At 47.6% G+C, this 12820-nt stretch overlaps 1 protein-coding gene across 1 annotated transcript; it reads left to right on the top strand.

Moving 5' to 3' along the window:
* Positions 1-730: 730 nt before the first annotated feature.
* Positions 731-12533, top strand: LOC131259178 (uncharacterized). Its single transcript, XM_058260619.1, has 10 exons — positions 731-1586; positions 1641-2454; positions 2533-2718; positions 2789-3043; positions 10675-10860; positions 10934-11197; positions 11264-11533; positions 11631-11894; positions 11974-12180; positions 12272-12533. The coding sequence occupies exons 1-10, from the start codon at positions 731-733 to the stop codon at positions 12531-12533; spliced, it is 3564 nt and encodes a 1187-aa protein (XP_058116602.1).
* The last annotated feature ends 287 nt before the right edge of the window (positions 12534-12820 follow it).

Below are 12820 nucleotides of genomic sequence, written 5' to 3'. Positions count from 1 at the left end.
GCTTGATCCCCGACGACACCATTAGCGTAATGAGTTACCAACAATTCTCCGCCTTTACCGTGGATTCCGCCATGTTGTAGACGCTTTGATCCCTTCACGACCTTTGATATCATTCGTTGGAACGTAGTTAAGCTTAAGGGCGAAGCAAGTGCGAAATAAAGTGCCGTAGTAGTCTGCGGACCCACTTAGAGCCGCGTTTAGGAAGGTGATACGAGTGGTTTACACCGGATGTGGTCACGAAAATCGTTTGGAGCGTTTCAAGTAGCGCTAAAGTGAGGTTAAATGGTGCAATTCGAGAGTGCGTGTGTGTGTGTGTAAATACGTACGTGGGGTGATTGGGGCCAGAAGATGATGCAAATAGTTAATTAGGTTTTCGCAAATGAGTCGCATCATGCGCAGGTTTTCCGTCGGTGATGGTCCGACGTTGATCCGATGCCCTGCAGTGCCATATAGTGTTCAGTTGCGTGTTACGTGACGTGAAGTGTTCCTGTGCTTACTTCCCTCTTTTTCTAGGCCCATTTCGCTGGCTGGTGCGATCTCGTGCTTCTCTGTTAGTGGTTGGTTCGGTTGGTTGGACTTGCCTTCCAAACTTGCCCACCGTCGGCATGTGCGTCCTGTGTGCAAGTGTGTGCCAAGTGCAACGCCTCAACTGAATGATGCGACCCGGGAAAAACATTAACCTCGACGTGCTCGATCAAGTGATCCCGCCTGCAAGCGATCGTACACGATAATGGGAGACTGTGTTGGTCGTGCGGGGAACAGTTCAACCGCGTCGCCACTGATCGTACTGCCGAACGGGGTAGTTCTGAACCGCCGGCCGAAGTCGGACTCCCGGAGTGCACTAGAGGAGTGTCTGCTGTGCTGGAACCAACCGCGTGATCCTAGCCGCTGTCCGAGCTGCGCCCGCCAGTACTGCCTGCAGTGCATCACCAAGTGGTTCGGCGCGAAGCGGGTCCACGCTGGCACCGTCCAGTGTCCAAACTGTCGGGCCACACTGTCCCTCGATGGGCTCGTCCAATGCTCGGCCGACGTGGATGAGAGCGCCCAGCATGCCGACGACGGTGTCGCGGGTGAGCTGATCACGACGAATGGACATGACATTGGTACAGCCAGTACAAGTGGCACCGGAGGACCCCGCGGAACCGGTGCAAAGGTACCGGTGCTGCCTGTAGAGACTGGCACAATTCGGGTGGTGGTGAAGGTGCTCGAAAGTGATGTGAACATAGTGCCACCGTCAAGCGGGCATTGGCCTTCACCGGCAAAGGGTCGGCTCACGAACGGATCCGTAACGCGAGAGGATCTAGAGGACGGGCAGAAGGAGTCTGTCCGTATGGCGAATGGTTGCGGTGCTGAAACGATGCACCCGGAAGCCTCACAAAATGGCAACCAACACGGTGGCAAACGAAAAGACCACATCCCGGGTAGCAAGGCACAGGTGACGCTTACGAACGGGGATGGAAATGGGGTGGCAGAGGAGCACATCATCGAAAGAACTGTCAAACAAGATCTAAAACAAGACGGACCGATCCAGAATGGAAGCACTGAACCACCACCTGCAACCTGCAATGGTGTACATCTGGAAGATGGTTCCGGATCTCCTAGTTCCAGCGAACCTACAACCGCCATAGCATCAATCTTAGTTCCTTCGTCAAATGGACGTAAAAACAATGGCAAGCATACCGTCACGTTTGAGGAACCCAAGGTCCCTCGAAGGAATGGCTATCGAAACCGTAGTCGACAGGAATCTAGCGAAAAGCGCAAAGGCATCATTGCTGAGAAGGAACCATCTCCTCCAGAACGGAACGATGGAACGGAACCAGCTAGCGCGGATGCTATGGCGGATGAAACAACGAAAGATCAAGAGCTGGTTCTACCTAGACAGAATGGCTCGCCGGTGGTGGTCGTGGGAGACTGCGAGAATGTTTGTCCACTGCATACCCTACCCGTGCTGTTCTTCTGCCTTTCGTGTAATGGGTGCATCTGCGAGACGTGCGCCCTGCACGACGACACGCACGCCGAGCACACGTTCAAGAAGATCACCACCGTGTACGACAGCAAGGTGGAAAAGATCCGCCACGAGTTCGGCGGCATCCGGGAGTACCTGACCGATGTCGGGACGGTGCTGCGGGCCATCGAGCAGAACATCGACTGGGTGCGGGCGTCCAAGGCGCGCAAACTGCAGGAGCTTAGCCAGCTGCTGCACACCGAGGCCGAGAACATCGAGCGCCAGATTCAGGGCAAGCTGACGTTGCTGCAGCGCCAGAAGGACACGGTGGCGGCGGAGATTGCTCGGGTGACCGGAGCCTACCGGCGGCTCGAGAGTGAGCTGCAGTCCTGCCCGAAGCCGGAGTTACTCTTTAAGGATGGTGACTTCCTGCAGCGCTGTAGTCGGCTGATCGAGACGCCCGCGGCCAAAGCTTTCCGCCACGATCACGTGCCGGTCGATCTAGACTGGTAAGTAGTCGGATCTCTTCCATAACCACACGCGACAGTGGGATCCTTAACATTCACTTTCCCTCGATCGTGTTGCAGTGAGTTTGTGCCCGAGTTCCGGTCCGAGGTGTTCGTGATCAAGAACTATCACGCGATCGAACCCATGGAAGAGTGTCGTACCTCGGACGTGCTGCACGATGTGGTTGGATTCGGTTGGCGGTTGCACATCTGGAAAAGCGATCACCTATCGGTGACGCTGATCATGACTGAAGGCGTCATCGGAAGGTAGGTTGAATGCGAGTCAGGAAGAAGAGAGCTTCAGTATCTTTTTCACAATAATTACGTCCCCTTACAGATATGAATATTGTATCGAGCTGATGCACGACGATCCGGCCAAAGCGATACGCCTGACGCAGATCGATCACTTTGAACTGCATCAGACCGGGCCGGTGCACGATTTGATTGAGAACGAGCAGCTCGAGGTGGAAGGCTTCCTGAACCAGGAAGACGATTCGTTGCAGATCAAATTTTCCGTACGACCCCCGACGATCGTCATGGTTAGCCGCTATCAGCAGGAATTTATCGATCGCTTCATGAAGGACAATATCAAGTGAGTATTGCAGTGCTTTCAATCAAGTTTTTTACGGTACTATAGTATTGTTCATTTTTATTATATCTTTGAAACTTTGCCTTAGAATCTTATGTTGAATCAAGGCTCTGTACATGCTCTTAGAACACTTCTTTTTTTGTTTAGTATGAACGGCCAGGCCATTGCTTCTTCAGCATTCTTGCTTGTCTTGTTCGGTTACGCAGCGGCGATACCAGAATGAGGTGGAATCCAAATATCCTGAGATGTCTTGTCAAACATTGAGTGCAGCAAATTCATTTTTTTTTATATATAAAATAGTCGGTATCTTTAGCAGCCTTCACTAACCTGAGAGGCATCAGTACACTTCTTCTTGTGTGTACATTTCGTTATCTCTCCATGATTAAAATTCAACTTGGAAGAACATTTGAAACAGCTAAGTTTCTTAGGATTTTTCCGGATTTAGTAAAACAACAGCTTGCAGCTTGCATAGATGAGTCTTAAAGCTAAAACAGGCATACTTTCCTGAATAATATTCCCTCCGAATTCTTGAGTAATGTTCTACGACATATGATGAGTACTTCGTCACTTCTGTTTACGCTTAGTTTACATCCTAACCTCAAGAGCATCGGATTGGAATCTTATCAAGTTAGGCCTTAAATAAAATGCAAAGCAAAGTTGAATTCATTCGATCAACTGATTTCAACCTCTCCTCTTGGGTTTCCTAGTCTCACCTCTAACATTTTGTTGACCGTTTTGCAATGTTTTGCGGAGATATTCTCACCCTCCGTAAGCCGGGCCGGAAACTAATCAACCAATTAGCCCGGGCAAGTTGCTCCGCGGTAATTTCCTTCGGTTGGACCAACATTCCCGACTCGAACCGTTACATTAGCCGTCCGGCATTCCGCGTACACAAACCAGACACCGGAAAACTATTCGCATGCACCGGAAAACTATTTGCCACTTTGGTTGGCCCCGATCCGTCGTTCGACGGGGAGCGAAAACATTCAGCGTAGAGTCCTCCTATGTATGTGTCGATTGGGATCGTAGTGTTGGCAAATCTCCTCCCCTAACAGGGGGCAAGTCTAACATGTTCTCCAAGTGTGACCGGGGATCATAACCAATGTTCCCGAGTGTGCGTGAGTGTGTGTGTGTGTGTGAGGTAAAAAACGTAAGCAGCATCATCTACCGCAAAGTGCACCCGGATCAATCATGAGAAATTTTAATTGGTCACCTTTGGACGCCACCAAACCGCTTGCCACCGCCCTGCGTATGAAATTCCCGGTTCATCCGATTCCCCCCGTCGATGCGAACTACGGCAGCGTGGAACACGGGAGACGGCAGGGCGGCGTTCGAGGGCGTTGTGCAGTGCTTGTAGAGTAAAAATAGTTTAAATTTGAGTTCGCGCCCAAAAGCGCTCTAGTGTCGAGTTCTGCCACTACTCGTCCATCAATCCAACCACCACGGTTGGAGAGCTCGTGGGCATCACCTCCGTGGTATTTGCACCACGTGAGCTGATGCGTCAGGTGACGAGCGTCTGCCCGTGATTCACTTTATCTCATGCGCACAGCACTCACGTGACGGTTGGGACTTGGACCCACCAGGTGCTAGTGACCGATCCGGCGCAGATAATTGAAGTCACCAATGGGACATATTAATTTAATGTAACGCTAATTATCGTGCGTCGCGGAGAAGGATCTATTGCATCGCACGTCTGTGTGCAGCATAAACAAACCGCAAGTGAGAACAATAGTGGCCGGATGAAAGTACCTTCCGCGCAGTACGCACCGTGTCTTCATTTCGAATGGACGGTCGCGTCCGTCCTTCGCAGCAGGGGTCGGTGTTTACGGGTTGACGGCTGTGGGGATGACGTTCATCTGCGGTCGAGCGGCCAGACTCGCCGTTGACGTGCGTTGTTGGCGTGAAGTCAATTAGCGCATACTGGGCCACCCGCAAACGCAAAGGTTTTCGGTTCGGCCGGGGCCAGCCACCTTAATGCCGGGCGCATTCGACGCCACTCTCGCGGTGGGTGGTTTGGCGAGCGGAACGACGCCGAGGGGAAGCGGCAGGACAAACAATGTGAGCCTTCGAAAGTGCGTGCTTCGCATGCGTGATGGTAAACGCGGACGCTTCGGGGTAAGAGTAAAGAAAAGTTGATCTATTTTCCGTCACTCTTTGGTGAGGGACAGTGACTTACAGTGATGTAACTTTGTGTTTGTACTTACTATTGAATCTTCCCAGTCGTAATCTTAAAGATTAAGAATATATGTTTCATGTTGCAGAGATTTGTTCTAGTTTTGGAAAATAAACTTCCTTGAATTTTTCGACAGCGAATTGAGTCGAAAAATTAATCTTAAAAAAAATTAATTCCATAATTCCTGGACATGTTGAAATGATCTGAACAATTTTTCAACTTAACATTTGCTTCAACCAATTCTATTTCAGGATCTTGGTTTGGTCCTTCAATTAGAATTTTTAAAATATTTTATACAACGAGGGATTTGGAGGTTTCATATGAAACAAGATTTAAAAATGGGATTACAATTTGCCAAAGAGGAGAAAAGAGAGATGAAACTGAAGTGGGTCACACACAAGAGATAGTACCAAACTTTAATTAGATACGGTAAAAATAATTTAGAGTTTTCGAGTGTTTCTGTCTATCACGGTATGTGAAGAATTGTTATTAATTTGCTTCTACTGAAATTCTGCAGACGTACTAGTGAAAAACCATCGGAATAAGGTTAATTAAAATACACTCTCCTTCCGGGGGAACCATTTTCGAAACGCCCCGGCCTCCACCGACGCCAACCATGCGCAAAATGATGCTGGCAGCCATTCTTCCCGTTATGATGGGCAGCTGTAAATCATATTTTAACATCACCAAAGCAAAGCACAATTTATAGCTCCCAGCAGCCGATGCTAGCATTAACCCGTCCCCGGGTTTGTTGTTTTGGTTTACCATCGTATCCTGCTATGCGTTCGAAACGAAAGATACCGTTCGGCTTCCGTCGTTCGCATCGAGCAAGGCCGTTGTGACAATACCGCTACCGGGATGGTGGTGGAGGTAGCTGGGTGGAGGTCAGCCCTGCCCATCACCCATCCCACCCCCTGGGGAGGGCAATGATCACGGTGCATCGTTTGCCTGCCAGAGGTGTGCATTTAAATGGTGTGTTAATTATGTTTTATTTACAGTGTATACACCCGACATGTCGCTTTTCTTCAGCTGCTCGCCGGCTTCTCTTCTTTCATTCTCGGTCCTCCCCCGTTCGTCTCCTTTCTTTCCCTTGCACACTCTTCATCCTTAATGGCAAAGGAAGTGGTCGGCGGTTTGGTGCTGATGGGGATGATATTTTAGTGAGCCTCTCTGTTGAAACAATCCACCACGGCATGTGATGAATGTTTCTGGCTCTGGCTTTAATGGATTATTGTTTTTTCTTTTTCAAAATCTGTTTGAACTTTTTGGTTCGGGTACATAAATTAAAGAGTTATGGACTTCTCCTAATGGCAAAGCAAAAGGAAGGAGTTATTTTTACTACTATTCTACAAAAAGTTATTTTATCAAATGAATATTATTCTTAAGTAGTTTAGCTTACAAAAAGTAATTTAGCTTTTTTAAAGTATTGAGTAATTGACCAATTTGAGAATCGACTGGATTTTTAAAGATATTCTTTTCACTATTTTTAACATTGACATTTTTACTACTTTCACATTTATTTGAAAAATTTGGTTCGATAACATAACAAACGTATTCATTTTTTTCAAATAAGGTCTAAGTCTTATGGCAAATTACAACTTCTATCCTTGCATACAAGCGTATGCATTGCAGCGTCACTCTTGTTACTTTTTTATTTGAAAAATTGTTATAAAAAATGAAATGAAATTTAAAATGAAAAATTGGTAGAAAAAAAATGAAAAATGAAACTAGAAATATCCTAGTTAAGTCACTTTCACCCACCATCTAGACTGGTTTGTAGATTCCCATGCACTAATGTAAGCCTGATATATTTTCTCTTATTTTTTGTTTAACGCCTTCAGCATTAGAGCAGGGCAGGTTCACGCGTCGCCTGGCGTTACGGCATAAGGTTCGCAATCGAGTTTGCAATCAATGTGCAAACAAAAGCAAATACCCGAAGACATCGAGAGAAAAACAAAATGCCCTATACTTACTACTCCCCTGCAGTCATTCATTAGCCAACGAGCTATCGGGCCGATTGACACAGTTTCTTTGGCAGCTGTGGCGCCTTCGACGCTGCATGCCGATTAAAATAAACAAACGCAAAAAAAACAAACGTCCGCGAGGTTGATTTTATATGCTCCCACAAGCGGCACAAGCGACGAGCTAAACGATTCCTTTCTAAAAAAGGACCACGTCCGAAAGGTTTTGCCAACGGAGCAGAGGAGAAAAGCAAAGAAGTTGAATGGGCACCGGATGGGTTTTATGATTTGACGAAAGCTACATTATTCGCATCTTGGTTGGTGTCTTCAAATTTATTTTTATTAAAACAAGTCAAAATGGCACGATCGTTTGATTAAAGGGAGGGCTGTGGCACGATCGGGATGAAAGGAGGGAATGGGCGATCAAAATGCGTATGTGTGTGCGTTGTACTCAAAAACCCACCGCAAACCACAAACAGACGCCGCCGAGGAGGTCTTCGGAGATTGCCAAAAGCCGTCAAGCATTCGGTTGATGAAAGTGAGCGCTAATTTATGGGCTTAGGAGACACCGGGGGACCAAGAAAGGGATCTCTCCCCGTACGCGCTCCCTTGGCGGCCACGAATCATTCCGACCAGCTAGCTGGCCTACGCCATTGATAGTGCCATAATGTTGGCCAATTTTCCGTACCGTTTAGTGCCGTTTTTGGCCGCGTTGATTCGTACAAAGTTTGCGAAGGTCGCCCGATGATGGAGCGTACCGGTCGGTTAATTACTGTCATGTTGCGATGATGTAAAAGCGTGTTGCTGACAATGTCAAATTGGAGATGCTGGCTTGCTTGGAAATATGATTAAATTTTAATCGCTTTTGAATTTTACGTGTTTTTTTTATTGATTAACTCATAATTAAAAGCAAAAGTACACGATTGACATGATTACTCAAATGGTACAAAATGGGAAATCTGATTTACAAATTATTTAGCAAAAAAAGGATTTATTGTACTTTTAATGTGAAAATGCTACATGATAAAATGCACAACGTAGTATTAAATATTATGTTTCCTGCTACCGTGCCCACATAGATCTTGTTTAATGCTTTAAAATAAAATGAAAGAATTTGTGTCAGTTTTCACATCAAAGTCGGTTTTCACAACTGGCAAAGTTTTAAAAAATTGAAACAATATGAAAAGATGTTGATGGAAGATGTAGAAAAAACACAATGAATTTGCTAACCAAACTGTTCAACCAAAGTTGCTCAACTTATTTAAGGAATTTAAATACGAAATCGGCGAATACTTCAAACAAAATGTGGAATTCATTTAAAATATTTAATAATTCGAAACACGCATTATTCTAATTTTTTATTTTCAACAAAGTGATAATTACCTTTCCTTTTATGCGTCCCGTAAGATAACTGCCGAATTCCACATTGATCGAATATCCAACATTAAATTTGTGACTCGTAAAGGAATACTCGAAGGGTAACACACGACTAAAGGTGTAAATAGCAAGTAAGCAAGAATTCAATTACACTCCGGGGTACTGTTTGCGTCTGTGAACCTATAAATCACACATCTACACCGGTGGCTGGGATCCAATCGCCCCGAGGCGGGGAGTTAATCTCTTCCCCGGCAGGGTGCCTGTGAGTTTTCCTCAGTATCACGTATCCTACACGTCGGCCCAGGGTTACGGCGGCCCCTAAAGTACTTGACCCAGTTGCCCGCGTCGAACGGTGTAAAAGGTTCCGAAATGCGAAGCATCTCCAAAATACCGGCACGTCAAACGACGATCCTGGTAGGTACGCCGCTAAGGCTGTGTCGACTGTGGTTTGGCGCTACCTCCATGCCCAAAAACCTTGCGCTAATTGAATGCTCCAAATTGGGCATGATCGCTTATGCTCACACACGCCGGCGGAGTGTGTGGATGATCCGTGTGCACGGTGCATACAATTATGCCCTCGCGGTTACGCTACAGCCAGCCCCAAACAAAACAGCCCCGGTGGAAGAGAGTCCTCACATACACGCACATGCGCACCTTCAAATTGATCTATTGTGTAGCCGCAAGGAAGATTAACTGCTGCCAATCATCGTCCATCGTTTGAAACCATCAATTTTCTCTCGAAAGGAACAACGAACGGAATGAAAAAGAGCGGTTCCATCCCACGTGCATCCCAATAGATTTTGTTTTCGTGTTTGTGAACCTACAGCTCAGCAACGATCAGGCTCGGCATAAGCACCGGGGAGGTGTGCGCATAGCGCAGTTTCCACCACCGTTTGCATCATAATTGCACCCGAAAAGGGTTCGCATCAGCACGAAAAAAGGGTCGCCCCGAAAATGGTGCTTTTCATGGTCCATTAAGTCTTAACACTGCGTCATCGACACGCTGTCCCATGACCCCTCTCTTCCTTCTTCCCTCCGATGGGTGGTGTATTGTTTCATGCTCCACACACACACACACACACTAACTCCACGTGCTGCCGCCTAATGTGCTTTGGTAAATTGATATTTTTGTTCAACACCGTGACCGAGACTGACAGATCGCGCACTGTCACTAGAGCCGATCGGCACTCGAGGTTCGAAGCAGGCCGTGGGTTGCGGTCGGTCTTCGTTAGATCTCCCAAACTGAGGCCTTGTCGAGCTGGACTGGAGGGACCGTTGGTTGGTCGGTGATTTTTAGTAATTATGCGTGGCGATATGCTGACGCTGATGGTCAGCGTTCTGACCAGGCGCTCCGTTTGCGATCCACAACCGGCCTATTACCGATAATCAGCAGTGTCATTAATTATGATGATGGTAATTTAAATACTAGGTTGCACGAAGGTTACCCTAAACGGTCGATTTGTTTAGAATTTAATCGATGATCGAATTTTAGTCTCGGTAATGTCGGTTTGCTTCCATTATGTTTATTATTTTAAATGGGGTGGTTAATGATTAATAGTTGTAAACACATGATGGTAAGCATAGACAACAGAAATATGGCATTGGTAGCTAAGAACTTTTTAGGGCCTCTATAATTACAAACACATTTCGGAAACATTAAACTATTTGCATCAAACAGAAATCAGGTAACCAAACGTTTACTTGAACGTTTCTCCTGTTTACTAAATGCGGCAAAAGTAATGAGAACTACAAGTCTAGCGGAAAGTGTTGCAACATGATCCGGAGGGGTAAAATGCATCGGCACTTAAGCTGACTGACTCAAGTTACTTAAGCAACTTAAAACAAAATGATCCAATTGTTACCAGCTCTACAATAAAATGGAATAAAGAAAACATGGTAACGTTAATAATACCAATGTGCTAATAACGATAATAATCAACATGTGCAAATATGGGGTATTTTTCATTGGTGGACTGCAGAAAATTAATGTTGTTCGGTTAAGTGGTGCATCTTGCCTTACATTTCCTTATTTTTAAATGACTAAACAGAGGGTTGTAAAAAGGGTTCGTCATTCTTATTTGAACTGGAATTTCATGTAACTTTTCGTTAATTTCCCATTGCAGCGAATACGACAGCAATGTTATCACAATCTGCAACATCCGTGATCCCACGACGTCGATCGTACTGTCGAAGCAGTACACCGACACGGTCGGGTCCCGGTGGCGACTGAACGTGTACCCGAAAGGCAACAACACCAACCAGCGATACCTCAGCACGTACGTGGAGCTGTGTGACGGTATCGCGGGCAGGTAAGATCCGGATCTTCAGCTGAATAGTAGACTTTTTAATGGCCGACATGCGGCCCTCGTGCTGTTCTGATAGGTACCAGTACACGGTGGAGTTACTGCACGATGACGTGACGCGCCAGGTAAAGTTCCAGTCGGAGGATCACTTCCAGGTGGGCGAAATACGGGGCTACCAGAAGTTCATCCGGGTCCGGAGACTGCTGGAGGAAGGTTACCTCAGAGAGGATGGTTCCATACTGATACGTCTCTCGATTCGGCCGGCCAACCTGGCCCTACGGTGCCAGTACCAGGAGGAGTATCAGACGCTCAAGGAAGATAAGTTACGCACTCAGTTCAATAGGTAGGTATGGTGAAGTGAATTCTGGGAAATTAGCAATGTTTTCGTAACGCAATACACTGTAAATAGCCAACTGAGCCAACATCTGGCAAAGGTAAAGAGCCTGCGAGATGACAACGCATCCCTGCACTCACTCGCTTATCCGGACTATACGTCGAACATTTTCGTCGTGCGCAACTTCACCGCCCTCCGGCAGGCGCAGGAGGACATCTGCTCGGACAACGCGTACGACGATCTCGGCTGCTGCTGGCGGCTGATCGTGTACGCCAACGGTGACAAGGACGGCCGGGACGAGTGGCTGAGCGTGTACCTGAGACTGCTAGAAGGCATTCCGGGAAGGTGAGTCCGGATCCCGGTGACATTTGCCGGCAGGTGAAAGGGACGGGAACTTAGTCATTTTTCACTATTTTTCCTCTTTAATTCCTGCCCACCTTAGTTACGAGTACTGCGTCGAGCTGTTGCACAACGATGCGGCCAAAACGGTCAAAATGGAGGGCACGCAGTCCTTCGACATTCAGGAGCGGTTCGGCTGGACCCGGTTCGCCCGGCTGGACTGGATCTGCGCGAACGGTTTCGTCAACGAGGAGCACGATGCGCTATACTTTCGATTTTCCCTACGGCCCCCGAACTTCAAGGCAAAGTGCGAGTACCAGCAGCTTCTGCGGCTCGAGGCGAAGCGGGAGTGTGAGCTACTGAAGCGGTAAATTGGCGTCGGCAACAGGTTAACCAGTCGTAACTCCAACGGATGCAATATGTCCTTTTATTTTCTCCTCAACCAGAGAACTGATACCGGCATACAGCACGATGACCTACACGCTGCGCAACTTCTCCGAGATGCAACGCAAGGATAGCTTCGTCTACTCGGACCCACTGGTCGACGATTTGGGCTTCACCTGGCGGCTGCTGATCTACGCCAACGGGCACAACGAGGCCCGGGGCGATCATCTCAGCGTCTATCTGATCCTCTTCGAGGGTGTTTCAGCCAGGTAAAACAAAGCATTACAACACTCAACACGAGCTGTACGACTCCTCATACCCTCCATTGTTTTGGTCTGTTCGTCTATTGTGAACTTGCAGCAGGTTCGAGTACCGCGTGGAGCTACTTCACCATCGCAACCCAACCGCCAACATCAAGATGGAGGGCGTCAACGTGTTCAAGCTGAAGAAGATCTGGGGCTGGCCACAGTTCATGCACCACGAGAGACTGCAGGAGGAGGGCTACCTCGACCAGGCGACCGATACGCTCGAGTTCCGGCTGTCGATGTGCCCGCCGGACATCAAGCTGAAGTGCGAATACCAACAGGAGTTCATACGCAAGCTGAAGGAAAATCAGAAATAGTTCGGAAAGCCGGGGCGGGAACCGCTGTGCACCGTGCCCGGGGAACTGACTCGTCTGCCCCGTAACTGCCATATCTAGTGAATCGCCAGCGTGGATGTAGAACCGTGTCGTGTTCCCGTTGGAACATGCACCATCGTCAAAGCCATAGCTTACGGAAAACCCAACCCAACGGTCACGGACGCAAGCGATGGTGGCATCAAACACAGCAACAACAACACTTAATACCACTGAACTCGTACAAGAGTGCACCGGTGGGAAGAACCAGTCGCGAAAAAGCCTTTACAAGA

This window comes from Anopheles coustani, chromosome 3 (genome assembly GCF_943734705.1).
Source record: "Anopheles coustani chromosome 3, idAnoCousDA_361_x.2, whole genome shotgun sequence".
NCBI classification, from domain to species: Eukaryota; Metazoa; Arthropoda; class Insecta; order Diptera; family Culicidae; genus Anopheles; species Anopheles coustani.
The sequence above is the reverse complement of the archived record's forward strand: the minus strand, read 5'-3'. Positions and strand labels throughout refer to the sequence as shown.